The 19,790-nt window shown below is 42.8% G+C and overlaps 1 protein-coding gene across 1 annotated transcript in view; it reads right to left on the bottom strand.

Moving 5' to 3' along the window:
• Window positions 1-19,252, bottom strand: part of MB21D2 (Mab-21 domain containing 2) — a 60,255-nt gene extending 41,003 nt beyond the window's left edge. Inside the window, exon 1 of the mRNA XM_027647589.1 lies at window positions 19,029-19,252. Coding sequence (XP_027503390.1) covers window positions 19,029-19,239 — 211 coding nt within the window. The 5' untranslated portion in view covers window positions 19,240-19,252. The remainder of the gene's footprint in view (window positions 1-19,028) is intronic.
• Between the last annotated feature and the right edge of the window lie 538 nt (window positions 19,253-19,790).

Below are 19,790 nucleotides of genomic sequence, written 5' to 3'. Positions count from 1 at the left end.
ATTAATCTTTTCACAGACTTGAGTACTACGGGGCTCTGTTCCCAACCAAGAACTCCTAGAGGTACTAGCAATATAAACCAAAAAGCCTCTGTTTCAACATGTAAACGTGGTTTAGAGTATTACTGCCACCATTAACCTGACCCTTGTGGGATGGCTTTGCTGGATGCATATGAGACAAACCAGTACTGCTGGTTCATTCCCTACCAAGACATCACCAAGGCAGTGTGGGTGCCTCTCTGGCCACAGCACCAGGAGCTACATGAAGATGTCCGTCCGCAGGACGTTCTTTTGAGACAGAAATCTTGGGTAGCAAAGCCAGCTAACGTTGTCTCTTTTCTGAAGCGTGACATGTGGCAATCTGGCACGTACAACCTCGCCTACAGTAATCATAACATGCACACATCTTCTGGCATCCAGAAGAAAAGACTAAGCAATGGAGGAATCCGAGCAACTTGCAGGGTGCTCAGCACCACCAGGCAGAGCACACCATTTCAGATCAGTGACTGAGCTCTCAGCTCTTCAAAAGGCAGATTAAAACTCCTTGCTGCTTTGGGACAGAAAGAAAAAACAAATTTAAAGAAGAGAAAGATTTAATAGCTTTACTCTCTCACAGTCCTCCTTGATGAAAAGCTGCAAAGAGTTAAGGTAGAGACTGACCAAAACTTAAGTTTTGCCTTCATCAACCTTTCCTGCACATTTTCAATGCCAACAAAGACCAGAGTTGGAAGAAAAACAAAGTGAGAACAGGTAGATAAGAGGATTCCACAATGATCCAACCAAGCACTGCTGTCTTATATTGTCCTTGAAAAGGGAAGGGAGAGGTCTTTTTGGAGAGAGCATTAGAAGCACAAAAGTGATATGTTTAGGAGCATTTTAGGTTGCAAAGGCCACATTATGACCTGAATAATAATTTAAAAATCATCCTTCCTTTTCTCTTGGGCACTATGATCAACTAAGCCAACTTGCAAAAAAAGAGTGAAACCTTCCACGTTCTTTCCTTCTCTCTCCTCAAATGCCATTTCATTATATCCTAGATCTAGTCTTCCCTCATGACAAATTACCACAAAGAAGGTTTGGTCTTGTTTGTTTTTTTTTTCATTTAGATACTGCTCAAATATAGAAAAAACTGAGCCAGTCTGGACTGGAAACAAAATGTGCTGTAAACTGCTGTGAGTGATTACAATTACTTCAAGATTGGTCTTAAAAATAAAATGGTGGGGGGAAAAAAGGAATAAACATCTTTCTAGGCAATTAACAGGATATAACACAACTAGTTTCAGAGTTAATCTGCAAATGAGTTCAAGGTGACGAAGATCCACATTAAGAAGACTGTGGTGACTTGGTCAGGCCCTCTGTTGTGTGCATCTGTCTTCTCAACTCTTTACTATTATATGCAGAGACTTAAGTTTGTCTCAGTAGTTGGAAAAGAACACTTTACAAACCTACAACCTGTCAAGAAATGCAAGAACCATTGCTCCATTTACTATGAATCTTCCCCAGGGAGAACCATGTATAAATCAAGATGCTGGGGACAGGAAAAGATGAATCAAATATTGACGAAGCACCATACATTACAATGATTTAGGAGAAGAAAAAGTCCAATTCCAACCTCAAAGACTACAGTGGAAAGAACTGCATCAAAACATGTGTAAAAGGAGACATACATCTTTCTGTTACAAATTGGAGCTAAATCTAAAGCACTGGAAACCCCAGTGCTCCCTCCATGTTTCCAAATAAATGTTCCTCTTTTGAATGTCTACTGTTGTTGATTCAAGATTCTGTATATAATGGCTAGAAACTAATTTTATTTTTTCTTAAAAGACTAAAACTAAAAGTAAACATTCCCAAAAGCCCCAAGTTTATCTTCTCTCCAGGAATTAGGAATTTGTACAAAGTGTCCTCGACCTGATAAAAATCACAGTTTAGAAGAAGGCTACACAGCAGCAAAGAGGGACGAATAAGTCTCTATATATGTTGTATGCCTTATGATACAGTGCCATGTACATACCATGAATCACAGTCAGACAAATGTTTTCATAACTAAACTTGTATGTCCATGTCAAACTACTGCACATTAATTAGCCATCCTTTCCCAATAGCCAAATACAATAGTTGTTTATGGCTAAAGACATTTTGTTTCAAAATAGTCGAATGCGAAATTTGCAACACTGAAGCAAAGCAACAAGATACTAGTTTGCAAGAAATCCTGCTGACCTAGGAGATTAGCATTCCTGAATTATTATCATTATATTATTAGAAAGAAAAGAGCTTTGCTTTTACAGAAAACAATCATGTAGTTTGGACAGAAAGCGATCACACCTCCAGAGGAATGGAGAAAAAGGAGGAGGGAGGATCAGAGAGAGGGTGAAGCTTGAGGGCAAACCCAACCCTGCCTATGAAATGGAAACAACTGGTGCATTTTCACAGTGGCTGGACAAGCAAATATGTACCTCCTTGGTCTGTGCAAACAGATGCCACCAGGGAAGAGAAGCTATCTCTGTGTGGCAGAACATGCTTGTGGAGTGACAGCCTGGTGGCTCTGTCAGCTGTAAATACACTTTCAAGCATTCATAGAATTTCACCTCCAAAGCAGGCTGTAGTCTGGGTTGGTACTGCACATCTACCTTATTTAGGAGTGCTTCTGGCAATTTACAGGTAAGGAAAATATGGGTGCTGGGAAAAACAGATCATAAAAAACCAAGACTATTTAACTACAAAATAAAATGCAGCAAAGTGCACTTTGTGGCCACAATAAGTCCCTTAGGAATCCTGAGAAACTTCCTGACAGATCACTGGTAAGCACAGACTATTTCTCCCTCTCTTAGACAGCTAACAGGATCCGGTCCTTCCCACCACTTAAAATTCAATATTGCAAGAGACTGCCGACTCCTCTGTACATCGGAAGCAATGGGGGAAGCAAACAAAGCTGCTTTACTTTCTCTAATCTTTCTCCCTTGTGTGCCTGCACCAGATGGTGCCGAGCTGCAGGTTGGAGAGAGATAATAAACCCAGAGGAAAAAAAAAATGGTAATATTAGGTTATAAAACAGTTGACCTTCAAATATGACGTCAGCTCCTGTTTAATTGATGGGACAGGTCCAGGCAGACAGACGCATGCACACTGGGATGTCCATATTCAAAGCCTTCCTTTCTAATATGGGAAGAGGCCATACGGCAGCGCTGTTAAAATGGTCTCCTCAACCTTTACAGGTGTGAGAATAAGCAGAGAAAAAGTCAGAGTCTCCTTTTAACTTGAGAGAGGCAGAACCACTTGTGGAAAGCATTCTTGCTGAGAGTGGTTTTGCTTAAACCTCTGCTCCAGGATCACCAGTCCCTACTGATGATAGCCTGCCTCTCCCACCATAAGGGAAGTGGAATATCCCCAGAGTTAGAGAGCACAGATCTTCCAGAAGATGAAAATTATCAAACACAAGATAGTGTTAAGTTTCTGGCTACTCTGGTCGAGAAGATTGCTTCTAGTTGCCATTACTGCAGGCACTGCTATGAATAGTGGTTTAAAACACCATATTAAGGACTGGACTTATCCTGCTTTCATAAAGCACAAACTCTGGAAAACTCTGTCACAGCATACTCTAATTTTTCACAGCCTTTTTTAATACGCTGATGTCAAACAATTCCAACCAGCCTAGTCTTGAATTACTATTTTTTATGATGTCCAGCCTTGAGTTACAGCGAAACACACTAAATAGTACTCAGTTGATGAAATGGAAAGCCCCATGCTAGGTTAGTGTGAGGAAGATGGAGCTGTGCAAAATGCATAGGCCTGAGAGTGGGAAGCCCTGGGTGGCTCTCTGCCTCCCCTGCAAACATATGCAGCAGAGGAGAAGGCATCTCCCTCTCCTTGGCAAGGAAGTCATCTCCTGCCCACCTGCCACAGCTGTCTTTGCATGTTGATGAAAAGGACTTTAAGACTATTAATTGATTTGAGAAACATTAAATTCTGTTTTAGTGCTCCCTAGTACTCTCTAGGCAAAGGTGACAAACAACAGTCTCAGCTAGAACAGCGTACATCTCATGCCATACCAGAGGAAGCAGCCAGCATTGCACAGAGTTGCAGGACTTCATGGCCACATTTTGCCAGTCTCAAGAGAAATCTACACAGAGGCTCCCAGCAGCAAGGGACAAAGCCACATTGAGTAACAACACTGAACAGTTCAGTATTTATTAGACATGCACAAAAATAAAATAGCTTGTTGTAAGCAGCTCTGTGCTGAAACACTGAATTTCAGTTTTCTTGCAGTGTCAAAGATACTTCAATCAGGGAGGAATAAAGCCAAGGGCAAAGACACTCAGTCACTGTGCCCCAGCAGAGTGTCTGCACCCAGACACCGATACAAACATCTCTCGGTCACATCACTGCCGTACCAGGTCTGCCTGGCTCTGCTCTCTGCAGCCAGACAGATGCCTGGATGTTGGCCAGCACACAGGTCCCTCACCAAACTAGTGTTTCATCATCCTGTGAACTTGCTGTTGTCCTTCTCAGAAACCAAAGGTTGCTGGCAGGGAAAATGCCTTCCTAGGAATTCAGAAATTCTGCATAGAGCTTGGAATTGGGGCAGCAGTGATTTAACATCTACGTTTAAAATTTTATGGTCAGAGCATAATAAATCCTGTCCAGACACTTGCAGCTTGCAAGCCAGGCCGTAAGCAGGGCAGAAATAGATTTGCTGCAAAATGACCAGGAACAATTTTAAGTGTATTTTATAGAGAACAGAAGCCCTGGATTGCTTCAAACCACAGCCTTGTCCAGCACCTAGATGAGAAGACACAGGGTCACAAAAGGAGGTACTCAAGCAACCAATATCTGCTTGTTAAAATAGATGGGACCAAGAAATGAGGAATGAAGCAGAACAACACTGAACCATAGTGCAAAACTGGAGCATTATCTTCCTTGGAGCACAGAAGAATAACAACAACCCCAAAAATAACCTCATATTTTCCTCTAGAATCACACTGGGTTCTCATTTGGGTCCAGGCTGTTTCTTCCACTTAGCCTCTCAAATAACTTAAACCACTGCCTAGTTATCAAGTGTGGCACTGAATGCCTGCATGTGTAGGAACTCTGTGCTAACTGACTATGGATGAGACTCCAAGATGCACTGTTGGGATCTTTCAGAGATGCTGGTCACATGGTTGTTCTGCCATGCCGAGGACACAAATTGCTTTGCCTTCCTTTGTCTCCTTTGGTGCTTTTCAAAGCAAATAGGAGGACTTTCAACTATTCACCACAATCAGAGCCAGGGATTGACCAAGGAGTGTACTCCTTCACCCCCGGTTACCATATCTGCCAAAAAACAAATCCACAGACTCAAGCTGCCTTGAGTCTTTGCTCAAGGCACACACACAGCAAAGACACACAGTTCACAGAGCTGTGGACAAAGCCAAGCAGGTGGCAGGGCCTATATGACCGGCTTCCTATCTTCCTCCCATATGGGGCAACAGCAGACCTCCCACATCCTCTAACTGGAACAATTTAAGTAGTTGGAGGCTAAAGATGGGATTGCTTCAGCATGGAGGGGACATCAAAAGAGAGAAGTCTGCATCAGTGATACCAGCTCCATCCACCCACAGGCTTTCTCCTCTTACCTCCTTAGATCAATTGCCCCTGTAATTTGGAGCAACACAAACTCCAGTCTCTTCACTATTCCCACCACTAAAGTTGTAATGCCTTAAAATCAAAGGGATTGGGAGAGGGGATGGTAAAGAGAGAGGGGTGTGTGCCCCTGTGCTGTGTCAGGGAAAGGGAAGAGGCCTCTCTCCAGTTCTTTGATCTTGACTCCTGCTGTTCTAAACGGAACCTGACCCAGGAAAATAAATCTTTAGTTAAATAATGCTGCAAACAACCACAATGGGGCTTTATCGTGGCAACAGCAACCCCATGTCAGATTCTAAGGCTCTTAGTTGATCAGAGGGTGAGCAGCAGCAACACTGTGCTGAAGTCCACATTCCTAAAATTCCCCAGTGCATGCAGGCGTGCTCAGAGAAGGCAGCTTAGGGGTTATTAGCTGAGAGTTCAGGTTCAGTTTGTGCCAAAAGGCAGAGCTCAGAACATTGATACAGCCCCTTGTCTCTCCTGGACTTTCATTTGAAGATCTTCAAGGGTTCTCAGTGTAGCACTCTTGGTGTCCTCTTGCTACCCACTACTGCACAAAGCAGTTTTTGCCTGTGTTCCTCCACTCCTTGCAGCCTGAGGAGGTGCTGTTAAGTCTCTGGGGCCCGAGATCCACACTGCAGCAGCCTCCTGGGAGGTCTCACGAAAACAGCAGCAAGCAGCTTCCACCCTACCCACCCCCTTCCCCCTGATAACCACTACATCAGCATGAGGGAGGAGGAGAGTGTTAATGCAGCAGGAATCAACAAGCCTGCTTGTTTCTAATTCCAAAGCGAAGACAAAGGTGGGGTTTGTTCAGCTAGGGAGAGCAGCCATTCCTTGCAAGGGAGGCGGAAAAAAAATGTGGGCGTATTTGATTTTGGTTTGCACCGAGTACCTTGAAACAGGATGAGCATAGGAGTATTTTATGAAGAAAAGTTATGAATTTGAAATGCAGAACAAAAATATTTCAAAGTGCTCTACACCTGTTCAGTAACACTGCTCCTCTGGAGATAAAGAGGACTGGAAGGAGGGGATAAAAGAGGGAGAAAAAAAATCTGATGCTTCAAGCTTTTATTATCCTAACTATAGAACAGAGCAGAGTCACTAAACCTTTCTAAGTTTTAGAGCAGAAGAGAAATGGCAACAAACATTTGATTTTTGGGTATATTTTAGAAAAAATATGGCCCACTAACACTAAAAAAGCAGAGCTGAAAGGTAGCAGGGAAGTCTGGACATAGAACAACAAAAGATGAGAGTGAAAGAAGGTCCCTAAATTCCACATATAAAAACTGGAGAAAAAAACCTGAAGGTAGAGATTTAATTCCAATTATTTTGTAGAAGGTCTCTGATGAATCAGTTTGCTAGTTAAATAACAAAATATTTTTTTTTTAAGTTATTCATTTGCAGTGTTTAATAGGAACATTCTCAGCCTTAGACTCTGGGCTGCATTTGCCAGCTACAGTGCTAATAATAAACTGTTAAAATATCTTGCTCCTTCAGCTCACCAGCTCCCTTAGAATGTCTTGTGGAAGAAGCCAATGTGCTGTTTGACCAGCAAATTAGTTGTCTTGGAGACATCTTCACATACTACAGCAGCTCAGTCAGTCACTTTGAGTGACACCACCCGGCAATCTGCACATTACCTTCAAACACAAAATGAGGATATCAAAGCCACTGAAAGAGAAATCATCACCTGCAAGAAACATGCTGTTTTTCTCCCATGCACTGTTAGCTGAAGGGAGAGCTGTAGCAAGATGAGAGTTTTGATCTCAAAATGTTCTGCTACCTGCCCGCATAATTAGGTCACTAAGAGGCTAATGGTGTTCCTGTTCATACAATCATTTATAGGAAAATTATAATCTATGCTGTTCTTGCAGAATCAGTTTCAGGTCAGACCTGCAGGCACCACTTCTAAACCAGAAAGTTACCAAACAGTTGGACAAAGAGGCAATCCAGAAGTGCGACCACTTAGTTAGAACTAAACCTCATAGATTAGAAAAAGGGTTATAACTGCAAAGCCGTTCTGAAGTACCAGGCATCAGTTTACAAAGACTACAAAATAATTATTTCTAAGGTAAATCAGTAATCCCATGTTATATGACCTGATTAAATAAGATGCTTAACTTCTAGGCACCCTAAAGGAATGCTAAAAAGGTGCTATTCTTCCAAACAAAATGTGGAACCAACCCTACCCAGATTAAAGATACAGACAGTAATGGCTCAAACTCCTTCTCACCAGCTCTATACACATACACAAAATGCCAAGGCAAAAAGTGAATCAAATGCCAGACAGATTAGATTCATGTCAGTGCATGTTTGGAATCCCAAACAACATGTCCAGAGTTTAGGATTACGAACAACAGGGCATAATGTCTTTAACTGCCCTCAAAACACCTCTTACCTGGCAATTACCTGGCAATACGATGCTGTTGAGCTTTGTCCTGTCCCAAATAACAGTTGGTGGCCTAGCAGGTGCTGGATCTAGTGGACCAGAGACACTAAGCATCCTCAATTCTCTTAAGCACATGGTGTGATGATTTAACATGGTCAAACCTGACAGATGCTTATTCTCCTCCTGAGCCTTGAGGTTCACTGAGATGGTGTTCCCTGAAGGCCTTATGCAAGCACAGAAGGATGCACTTAATGTAGCCACATCTTTGCTAACTCAATGGCTTCTGAAACCACAAACCTATTAACTGTGTGCCTGCATATTTGCAGCACAGAACATACAGGCAAGTCTCCTGCATAATTTTGTTAATAGTATCAGATATGACTTCAGAGTAGTCCAATTCCTATGAAAACAGGGGTACATGCAAAGGCTTAAAACCTTCAGGAAGAAAGACACAGTCCCTATATAGAACATTCCTGCCAAGAGCTCCGGTTATGGGGAAAAAGAAAAGCCTTGTCCCAGCTGTAATGAAAGGTTCCTCTAGGCAGCAAGAAGAGTAGCTTTGCTCACAGAGTATGTACATCTCAGCTGAATTAGTTAATGTGTGCTGAACACTCTGAAAATTGTGAAGTGGTATATAGATGCTAAGGATTGTTATTTTTTATTGTCTTGGTGCACAACAGCGGAAACCAGTGCCATTTACAGACACGAATTAAGAACAACAGGAGGTCTATCAGCATACTGTGGGTCTGAAGATTTTGTTCAGTTGTCTCCCTCACTCCTGTCTTCCTCAGACAGAAATCTCTTCCATAGAACTCCTACAGTCCTTGCTGAACAGTGCTGGCTGGCTTTGGCCCAGGGAAGCCTGTCACACTGGAACAGCTCTGCTGGGAGGGGATGAGACCTCCACCTCCACACCCACGTTGTAGCACTTCTCAACAGCACTCTCTACACTCCAAAGCACTGTCATCACCACCCTTGAACAGCAGATATTTCCCACATAAATTAACTGTTTGGGGAAAAGTAAGACATAAAATAAAATAAAATAAAGGCAGATACACGTTTTAAGGTAAAGAAAGGTTTAGTTAAAAAAAGTAGAGAATACAGTGATGTACACAACACAGTAGAGTGATTCATATACACAAGCAATGTCTTACAAGACTGGTCTCAGCATAACAGCAGATTTTTAGACACCGATTTTTTAGCTGCACTGTTAAGAAGCAGCCCAGACAAAAAGATGATTCTAAATCGCCTGTATGTGGCTTGGGTGAAGGAGCGAGAGGGATTGTCTAGTTTTTGAAGTGGAATGCCCAAGTTCAGAACCAGAACTCGGGTTTAAGAAAATCAAAATAACTTCTTTTAACTTCAGTTTTCCCGACTAACCTGTAACTTAACTCTGCAGTTTTGATAATGTGCAAATAGTTTTATTAATTGCTTATATAGCACATATGAACCTCTCCTCAAGAAAATTAAAATAGCTATACAGACACAGTCATTCTTTGATCTTTCAAGCCTTTGTCAACAGAGTTCTTTTCACTATAACATTGCTGCTTCAACTGCATACTTTACACATTCAGCAAATCCACAGGATATTGGGAAAAATGTGGTTCAGGATCAAGCTTTTACAGACAATTTAGTAGATAACACCAAGTCTCTGATAGATGCTAAATGAAATTGTAATAGCTCCTTTATCTCCATAATGCACTTAGATGTGCATTACAGCTTGCACATTGGAAGAAAAACACAGGCATTTAATTCAGCTTGTCAGAGACATGCTGCGCTGGCAGAGAGACTTGCATTCCCCTTATTTTCCTCAAGTTGCTGATTGCTTAGCACATGGTTGTCCTACTGCCTATGAAATACAGACATTTCAGCAGCTTGAGCTTTAAGGGCCTTATATCAAGGGGCCAATATCAATACCTGATCTGCCATTCAGCACACTGTATGCAACTTTCAACAAGCAAATTTCAGAGACAGAAGGCAACAGAGCCTCTGAAGTGTTGTTACAGTGACATTCCCTTCTCTGTTTGTAGAGCTGCACTTTTTTTTTTCTAAAAAATTCACAGTCCATGCTGGACTAGAAGCAAGCTCTGCCGGTTGTATCACAGGAACCAACTACTGCAGAGTAGTTGCACAGCTATCCCTGCCTACAGATCTGCATCCATACCCAGGCTTCAGAATCACATAGAACAAAGAGCAGTGGGTTTAGGCACCTTTGAATCAATATAACCACACCACTCTGAATGCTGGCAAAGCAGGATGTGTATTTAGAAGACAAGGGTATTTCCCCCCTCCTCACAGGACGAGCTGTATTTTATTTGGATGCAGTCAGTTAGCACTTTGTTTGCACTCAGCCCCAGATTCATCAGTGCACCAGGCAATCCTGTAATCACATTCAGGAGTAACGATTTACAGAACGAGTTTACATGAATTGGTCACAAAGTGCCTACAAGAGCTTGCAAGATCCTGCAAAATGCCCTCTAGAACAGGTTCCTGTCACACTGAGCTAGGGACAGAGATTAGAGTTATCAGCTTTGACACTCAGCAGGAATGTGTCACAAAGGATTAAATCATTATATCATGAAGTGTCAGCAAATGCAGTTTTCCTGCTGTTCTACCAATAAGTTATACATTAATTAGTGAGGTACAAAACAAACATGAAATATCTCCAAGCATGTGCCTGTGGGTCGGACACAGCCAGAGCTATTAGCACAGGATTCATTTCCAAGAGGAGTCACCCAAAGCATCTCTAGCTCTTCGAGAGATCTATTAAAATGCAAAGAGTAGAAGTGCTGAAGGGAAAAGTGCTGAAGCTAATTGCAATGTTTGTCTTAGCATTTTTGATAGCTCTTTAATACAACTCCTTCCTCACAACCTCAGCACTTGATTTTCTAAATCAGGTCAAATATGCACCACTGAATAAAAACATCCTTCCTTGACAGAGTTGTGGAGCAGTGTCAAAAGATCCTACAACAGGAACAGGAGAGTTAAGATTTTTTAGAACAAAATAAGCATATGGCCTAACACACGATGCAATAAAGTATGAACTGACTTTGTTATTTCCAGATGCAATGGCAAGTGTTTTCTAGCTGCTCAGCAGTTCTGGACCAAATCATTTATGAATTTTCACTCCATCAGTGGGTGGAAGAAATTCTGCGTGGTCTGACTGCAAGCCACAGTAGAGAAGATCTAGGTAGACCAATGACATCCCACACATAAACCTCTACTTTTCTTCTAAATCATTACTTTAGGAATGTCATTGGACCAAAAAAAAAAAAAAAAAAATTCTCTGCCAATTCCTTATGGCTATCCTGGCAGGATTTCTAGCTTCGGCTGTCTTCTATTTTACTCTTGCTTTCTGTCCCAAACTGCTGCCTTCTCCTGATTGGCATTGCCTGACTCTGACAAATTACATCAATATGAACACTATGGACAGGATGTATTCTTAAACTAATTTGTCCCAATTTTTCTTTGGGATCCTTTCAGTATAAAATAAGATTACTTGCTAGAACTGGGTCAGGTTGTAATCTCTCTCACAGAGGCCGAATTGTACTTGATCTCAAAGCCACCAGATCAACACCAAATGACAGAGCAACTACTTGCCTTCACTATTTAAATGCTTTTTGTAGCAAGACTCACAAGACCAGACTTCCCTTTCCATCTTCAATCTCAGAGGGTTGCATGATTAAACCATCCTATCATGAAGAAGCTCAGCACCACGATGTTCCACTATTCCAGTACCATGCCACCTTCCACAGACTGCTGAAACACAGGAGATGAGGAAGGCTTCTGGTAGTACCAACACCCTACTACACAGAATTATATTCAGAAACTTGCACAGGTCTGTGTAAATTTGGGGGCAGTTCAGAACAGAACAGTGGTCTAGGGTGTCCTGACTCAGTGTTTCACCTATAGAGTAATTTTCTTTGGTTGCCACCCACCTCTTGTTCTACAAGCTGGAGCCATCCAGTGCTGTGCAAATGTCTGCCCACAGCCCTAAACATGAGTGGATGGCAGTAGCCACCACTGCTGTTTCAAAGACATGGATATTATGAGCCTTACAGTAACTAATCACCCCACTCAACAGTATGCGAATTGGACTTTTGACACCAACCCACTTGTAACAAAATGCATTAACGATCTTCTAATTAAATGCTTTAAATTAGGTTAAAATCATACGGTCTGACAGTTGAAATACAACATATTAACAGGATTGTTGTAACTTAGCATCAAGTGTTTATTAAAAGCTCAAAAGTCAATATGTTGGGGAGCAGGGAATCTATCTTCTTCAAACTGAATTCTACAGCACACACTGATTCCCTTAAAACCAGAGAGTCACTGAAACACTGCTTCGAAAGAGCTGCAGAAAGTTTATCTAATTCAGAAGTACATGATTCAGGGACCTGTCAAGTTGGCTGAAGTACTAAGGCACAGATTAATCCACTCAGTCCAGGACAATTGCTATTTACAGTAAAAGGGAATCCAACACAACAATAGAAATGAAAGCAAACAGTGGAGTTCTCTTAATGAAACAGAGCAAAATCCATAGCAGCATCTGTCAATTGCAACATCAGCTGCTGCTGAAAGATTTATTTTGTAAGTCTCATAAGCTGCCTTCCAGCTGCATTGGCGGGGGGAGTGAAGCCAACCCCCATATTTTTGTTAGTCAGACAGCAAGAGAAGTTTGTGCTAACAGAAGTCATAAACCTTCACTGGATATAAAATCCATAGTTAAGATTGGGAGCCATTGAGGTATGGTCGTAAGTTCCAATAAAGCTACAGTTCAGCTCCTGAACTCACATCACACTACAAGTGATCAGGACAAGACTTGGGCAAATAACTTGAGACATCCATCTAAAGGTCATTTTTCAGCTCTCTCACCCTTGCTCCCACGCAGGCACACTGCTCTTTTCTCAATTAAGGACGTTCTCTGAATACAACATCCAAAGCTCCCTTCTGCTTTAGCTCTCATAATAGGTCCCCCAATAGGGCAGATACCCTTCTTTGCACCCCCAGAACCCCACCTACTCTACTGCTTTTTCATACACCAAAGATAGGCAAATTAAAGGCAGACTAAAGGTAATACAGTATGTTGTACACATGAACAGACTGTCACTCTCAAGGAATTTTCTCCTTGTTCACAGGATAGCAGGTCAAGCTACCAATGGGCAGAATTAATGGCTTTCTTTCAGGACACGGAACTTAACCCATCCCCACTGTTGCTAAGGAAAAACCTGGCTCAGAAGGTATGTCACCCTTCATAACGCATTCAACTCTTAAGCTTCTCTTTTCATAGCAAATGAGCTGCAGCTCTTGCTTCTCAAGTGAGTTTCATACACGCAGAAAAAGGTAAATGGACTCCATGGTGGTTCATTTTTCTTAAACTCAGAGAGCATTGAGAGGTCTATGACAGAGCCTCTACCTGCAGCTGCACCACAGGGTGTCACACAGACATGCTTGGAGTTACAATTTGTCACCTCGGTCACTGCTCACAGTGTCATGCTGAAGCAGCCTTTGCAACTGAAGACCCCTTGACTGGAGGTGACAGCTAATCTCTTGGCCTTAACCACATTTCTTCCTGGCACTTTCTCACCTAACCAATCTTGCAGAGTATAAACAGGGGCTGACCTGGGCAGAAAAAGGTTTCAGAGGTGTGCCTGGGAAAACCATTTTTGCAGCAAAAGGACTGGGACATGCACCTAAAGGTGCCCCTAGATGCAAAAGTGTGCATGTCAAGGCCCAAGAAAAGATGCAAAAGTGACAGCTGTACAGGAGACAGACAAAGCAGAAACCTGGCACTTGTCAAATAAAAATTACAACAGACAATCCCCACTGCCCCAAAAAACTGCAAAGCTTGGAGATTCCCTTTGAGAAGTCCAAGCAAGACTTTTACATCTGAGTCTCCTCTAGACTGGACATTGCCTGTGGGCTACTCTGGGTCTCTGAGTACACGTCTGTCCTGGAGATTACCAAAGCTATAATAAAACGTGTCCTCCAGCCTTCCTGAGCAATGTTGGAGTTGTCTTTAATTAAGCTTCATCTATAAAAGTACCCAGTTGCCTAAATGAAAGTTGAACGACTGGTTTTCTGAGTAGAATTGCTCCAAGTATTTTAGCATTCATTCAAAGTCATGTGGGGAAAAAAGAAGTCAAAACCCCAACAACTCTTGTATCCTGGTTACCATCCTCCACTATAATTATAAAATTGTCCTTAAGACATAATTGCATAATTAGGCTTGGCAAGTATTCACCCAAATCTTTTACAAATATTTCCACAGACGGAAGGAACAGGCGGTGGGCAGTCTGACAAGCCTGCCATGAGAATTTGTGCCCTTAGGACATGTTCCTAGCTATTACACTAAATACTTTGCATCACAGACTAATGTTTCAAAACAGTAGTTGAGCAAGTGAAATACCAGCATCTGAAAACAAATTGAGACAAAGATTTTCAAGCTATTTTCACTGACACATACATGAACCAGCAAGCCCTTTAAACAAAGGGACAGAGGAGGGTACCGAACCTTTTTAACTAGTTACACAGACAGAATTCCCAGTGAGATGAAGTTGGTTGATTTCTTGCTAACAATGCCTTGCTAGGGTTACTTTACCAGTCTAGCACACTGTCCCATAAGAAAAAAAAAAAACAACAACAAAAAAAAATTAATAAAACAAACAAAAACCACTAAACAAAACACCAAGAAACACCCACAGCCTCAAATTCAAATATGGAAACATGTGGTCTGCAGGGAGAGGAGACACAAGCAAAGCCAGAAATGAAATCTGCAATACAGTAAGGTTGTTTTTAACAGCTGTGCATTATGCATTCAGCAGCACAGGGAATGCCAGCAGGGAGCCTTTATTAGCATAGGCCTCAGAGTACAGTGTGCTCCTATCATGATTGGCCTCTCTTGAGAGAAGGCGAACACACATAAAAGACTTAACCCTAGAGAGATCACTCCAACCCTGTTGCTATTTCATCAGCTCGACACTGCAACAGAAACCAGAGAATTTCCGTGATGTATCATAGACAAACAGGCAACACTTCCAACAACGCCTGAAATCTAATCTACAGTAGGTTTCATCAGCAAGTTATGACAGGTAGGGAAAGGGAGAAAAAAATGCCACACAAACCCACACAACAGTCACACTGTCAATGTCGTTCTGCTACACAGCCCTCGGGTACAGGGGAGGACTGTAAAATTCTTCTCTTGTAGAAGCTGCTGATAAAAGCAAGCTATTGTCAGGACACCTGTGTTCTCAGCACAGCAATCTGAACCTCAACTGCATGCATTTTAGGGGTCCGTCAGTCCAAGAAACAGCTGGAAGCCTTGCTACAGATGCAGGGGCTCAGCAGGGTAACTCACTCCATTTGGGAAGCTGGTATTGGCAGCAGAAATAATTTGCTGATGCCAGCTCTGCCTCCACTCTGAGACTTGCCTCTATCACAAACACTTCCCAGCACAGCCAACACAGTACTGGGCAGACACCAGAGAAATAGGAAATGCTCTCAGAGTAGGCCCACCACCACTCCTGTATCAGGTGCTGAGACAAGCTCTCTAGAGGTCTTGTCAACAGCTTTAAGTTGCAGCTGGCTGCAGATTCTCAAAGTGCGTCCTGTCCTGGTGGGTGGTTCCCGCAGAAATGAGATATAACCAGGGAAGTGAGGAAAAGATACACTAGAGGCGTTGAAATAATAAAAGGCCACTTTAGCACTGGTTTAAACCAGTCCTTTCCCTGACCTGGGGGAGAAAGGGCAATGAGAGGAAGGAGAATGGCATGAAATGTCCTAAGCATCCCTCTTCTGACTCTAAAGAGAACTCTCCTGAAAGGAAAAGGAAACAAAATACCAACTTGAAGAGCTTGAGAACTGCTCTAGATGACTGAACACTGATGTGTACCTGAAGTGGAGGAAATAGCTCTGTATAGTCTGTACTTATTCATATCTCCTTGCTCTTTTCTCTTGTTAATAAGCAAAATGCTAGGGTCAGTATCCCTAATAACATGAGCTGGTTTAAGGCAGCAATAGCACTAGAAGTTTTAAGGAGTTTTTTAATATGCAGTGTTATAGTTCCCAAGAGCATAATACATGACTTTTTTTAAGCATAGCATATCTATGCATTAAAGCATTTTTTACTTAGGTGCTGAACAGAAAGAGAGAGGTAGTGTTTATTAAAGAAGTTTTCTGAAAGTACTTGTACTGCAGAAATAATACTCTCTAGGTTAGGTACCCCTAAAAGGTTTTTAATATGACTGCTATGCACCTCTCATCACAATAGTAGCAAGTGCTTTAAAAATCAAAATATCATTGACTGTAATATCTTTATAGAAATACTCCTTTATCACTCTTTAAGCACACAAAAAAAAAAAGAGTCTTGGTCTCTCAGCCAGTCCACTGCCCAGAAAACAAGACTGTCTTTTGTCCACTCTTTTTCTTGATTAATTCCCCTCCTCTGAAGCTCAGTTATACCTGACTCAGAGACAAGTATTTATCAGGCACAGCTCAGTGTGAATACAGACAGTTACCCAGTAAAGGCAACAAAAGACACCTGTTGTTTCAGCGTAGGGTGTTGGCAAGACCATATGGTCTTGGTGACTGTAAATGGGACTGTGAATGCCCAGGAACTGCCCACATTAAGAAAATACTCACTTCCCCCACCAGAGAGGTAGCTCATTTGCAGTCCTGTTCTAATGGTTGGGGCACAAGATTTTGGACAAAGGCACAACAAGTAGTGCCTCTCCCTAATTTTCTCATAGCCCAGCTCTTTAGATCTTCCTAAGTTCAGCTGCTAACAGCCAGGGCAAGACAACACAGATGAAAAAGAGTTAATACAAATAGAAAGCAAAGATCTGACCTAGAGGGCAAGTCATGCAGAGTACAAACATCTGAGATTCTGCACAAGGCCTCCTCACCTATCATTCATCCACCAATCACACACCAACGTAATTAAATCAGAAAAGGTACGTTTAATTTTCCTGTTATCGCCCCATAAGATAAGAGCAGTATGTATGGGAGGGATGAGGCACAGGGGAAAGAACTATTTATTAATAAGTTAAATCCTTTCAGATTTAAGAGCTTCTCTAGCTAAGAAGGATCTGATCCACAAACACAACTTCTGGGTCTAATGCAGACAAATCAGACACCCCATCTCCATTTCTGTCCTGGGCTTGGTCATTAAGTCTCTTCTTTTATTCAGAAACAAGACTTATTGAAAATTACCATGCATAACTTAGACAGACATATAGCCTTTGTTTAAACCACAGGTTTAGCCTATACATTTAAAATGGAAGAAGGCTCATCTCCCAGTCATTATATTAACAAAGACAACCGCATTAATTTATGTTATATCTAAACAGCCTAAGGCTCCCTGTTTCATGAACAGCAAGGCATTAGGGTCCATTTGCAGAAACACTAGGCATGCTCCAGTTCATTCTTCTGTCTTCTATTGCCTTCTCTGGCATGAGGCAGAAAGAAATGCTGTGGTCCCTGTAACCTGCAAAGACTATTAATGCTTAAACAGGATCATACAAAGCTGTCTCTACTTGCTAGCCACACACCCCGAACTGCTGCTACGGCTGTTTTCTCTCCACTCTGCTTCATCCCACCCAGCCATGCTTCCTCAGCCAGTTATTTAAAGCCCTGACTGAAAAATGTATCAGATCATAATAGCGGATGACTTCCACTGGATCAGGTTTTCAATAACAAAAATCCTACAGGCTTTGATGCAACCACAGCTTCACCACATCATTTATTTTTTTTTTAACTGGGAAGGGAAAAATATTTGTAACAGCAACTATAAATATACATGCTACTGACTTTTCAACTTGTTGTCCTTGTTCTCAAGCTAAATTTAGTCGGCTATATCCTGTCCAGCCCTTGGTGAAAAAGCAGTACACACATAAAATTGTGCAAATCCCATACAGCAGGCAATTATACTTATCCAGGTACCTTACAAGATAGCCAGCTGGACACAGATTCTCATTACTGAGTGTAGGTATGTTCATGGCTATAGAGGAAGTGGTCTATTACAGTGACTATCCTTTGATACAGAAAACAATAATTATTGCAATAGGAGAGCTCTGTGTTTCTGGATGAGAAAAGTGATGTAGGTTATTCACAGTGGACATGTAGACCATACACTTGGTTTGTGTCAAACAAGCTTTAAGGGTGTATGTGCACCTCTGGGCTACAAAGAACCATTCACTGGCCACAGCAGCTGTTTACACATGTTGGTTTTTTACATGTAAAAATATTTCAGATAATGTTTGTGATAATGATTCAAACTTGGATGACTGATTTCAAGGTCTAATCTGCACGTTAAAGAGCATCCTTTTGTGTATTGAAGGCTCTCGTGTGAGTGATTTCTTAGTCAATTCAAGATAAATATTTATCAGAAACTGACTACTTAGAGAATCAGAGCTGTTAGTCATTCCACTGTTACTCTTAAGAAGCCTTAGTCATGCCAGAGCCCAGGTGATTTCTGCAAGGGTCAACGCATGTTTCACCCTAGTGTAAGGATCCCTGCCCGCGATTCAAAGTTTCACGCAGATGAGGACTCCCCCGCCACAATCTGACTTATTCTACTCGCAGCGAGTTTTGCAACCTAAGCAAGAAAGGCGGTTCAGAGGATGCTCCTGTTCAAGCATCAGGCGGTCTAATAACCAAAGTATGCGGTCCGGAAAAAATATTCGGGTTTACTACAGCCTTGATAGTTGGGGAGAAAAACAATAATGAGCCTGGCTCGCCTCGCCTCCAGCCCTGCTGGCTCGGCGTGTTTCTCGGGCACCGGTCAGCTCTGCAAACCAGCCTTTCCTCTGCGGTTATAAATATATCGCTGCTAAAGGCTAGTTGGATAGAAGAGGAAAAAACAGTTTCCTGGGGATAAGACCCGCCCTGTGACCGGGGAGCCCCCCAGCTCGGCGCGCTCACGGCGGGGAAAGGGTCCGCCGGTGCCGCACTGCCGGGAGCCCTGCCCGGGGGTTCCCGGCCGGCATCGCCCCATCCCCGCCCCGCTCGGTCCCTGCCCTACCCAGCATGGAGAAGATGAAGTCCTTCGCCGTGTGAATCTCCAGGGCTCGCTGGTCGTCGTACTCCCTCTGATCGTGCTTGGTGAATTCCTGGATGAGTTTATTCAATTCCTCCACCCTGGCTCCCGATCGGAAATCCAGCTCCGGGAAGGGAGGCTTGCTGGTGGTGCCGGCGGACCCTGCCTTGCTGGCGAGAGGCGCCGCCATCTTCATGCAAAAAAAAAAAAAAAAAAAAAAAAAAAAAGGAAAAAAAGGGGGGAGGGGGGAAAGGGGAAAAAAAAAAAAAAAAAAAAGAAAGGAGGGGTTTGCAATGTTGCAATGGAAGGAGGCGAGCGGCGGCGAGCCCGGGCGCGGGGCGGCCGCGGGCGGAGCGGGGCCCGGAGCGATATCAACAAGCGGCCGCGCGGGCTGAGCCCCCGCCCGCGGCACCGCGGAGCCGCCCGCCCGGGGGGAGCGGAGCGGGGGCTGCTGCTGCTGCTGCTGCTGCTGCTGCGGGGCCGCGGCCGCGGGGGGGTTGCTCCGCTGCCGGCGTCACGGCGGGCGGGTGCTGAGGCTGGAGCCAGACCGCTGGCTCGGGATAGAATTCTTTTTTTTTTTTTTTTTTAATTTAGATTTAATTTTAAACTTCAGCGAAAGCCTTGTCGTGCAAGTGGATTAATAACCGGCTGGGAACTCTGCTCCTCCCACATGTTCCCTAGGCATTCTATGTTTGTTTTCTTTTTTGATTCTTAAGGTATCCGGAAAATTACTTTATATATACACAT

This window comes from Corapipo altera, unplaced genomic scaffold (assembly GCF_003945725.1).
Source record: "Corapipo altera isolate COAL_440 unplaced genomic scaffold, ASM394572v1 113, whole genome shotgun sequence".
Taxonomy (NCBI): Eukaryota; Metazoa; Chordata; class Aves; order Passeriformes; family Pipridae; genus Corapipo; species Corapipo altera.
Note: the sequence above shows the minus strand (reverse complement) of the source record. Positions and strands in the feature narration are given on the sequence as shown.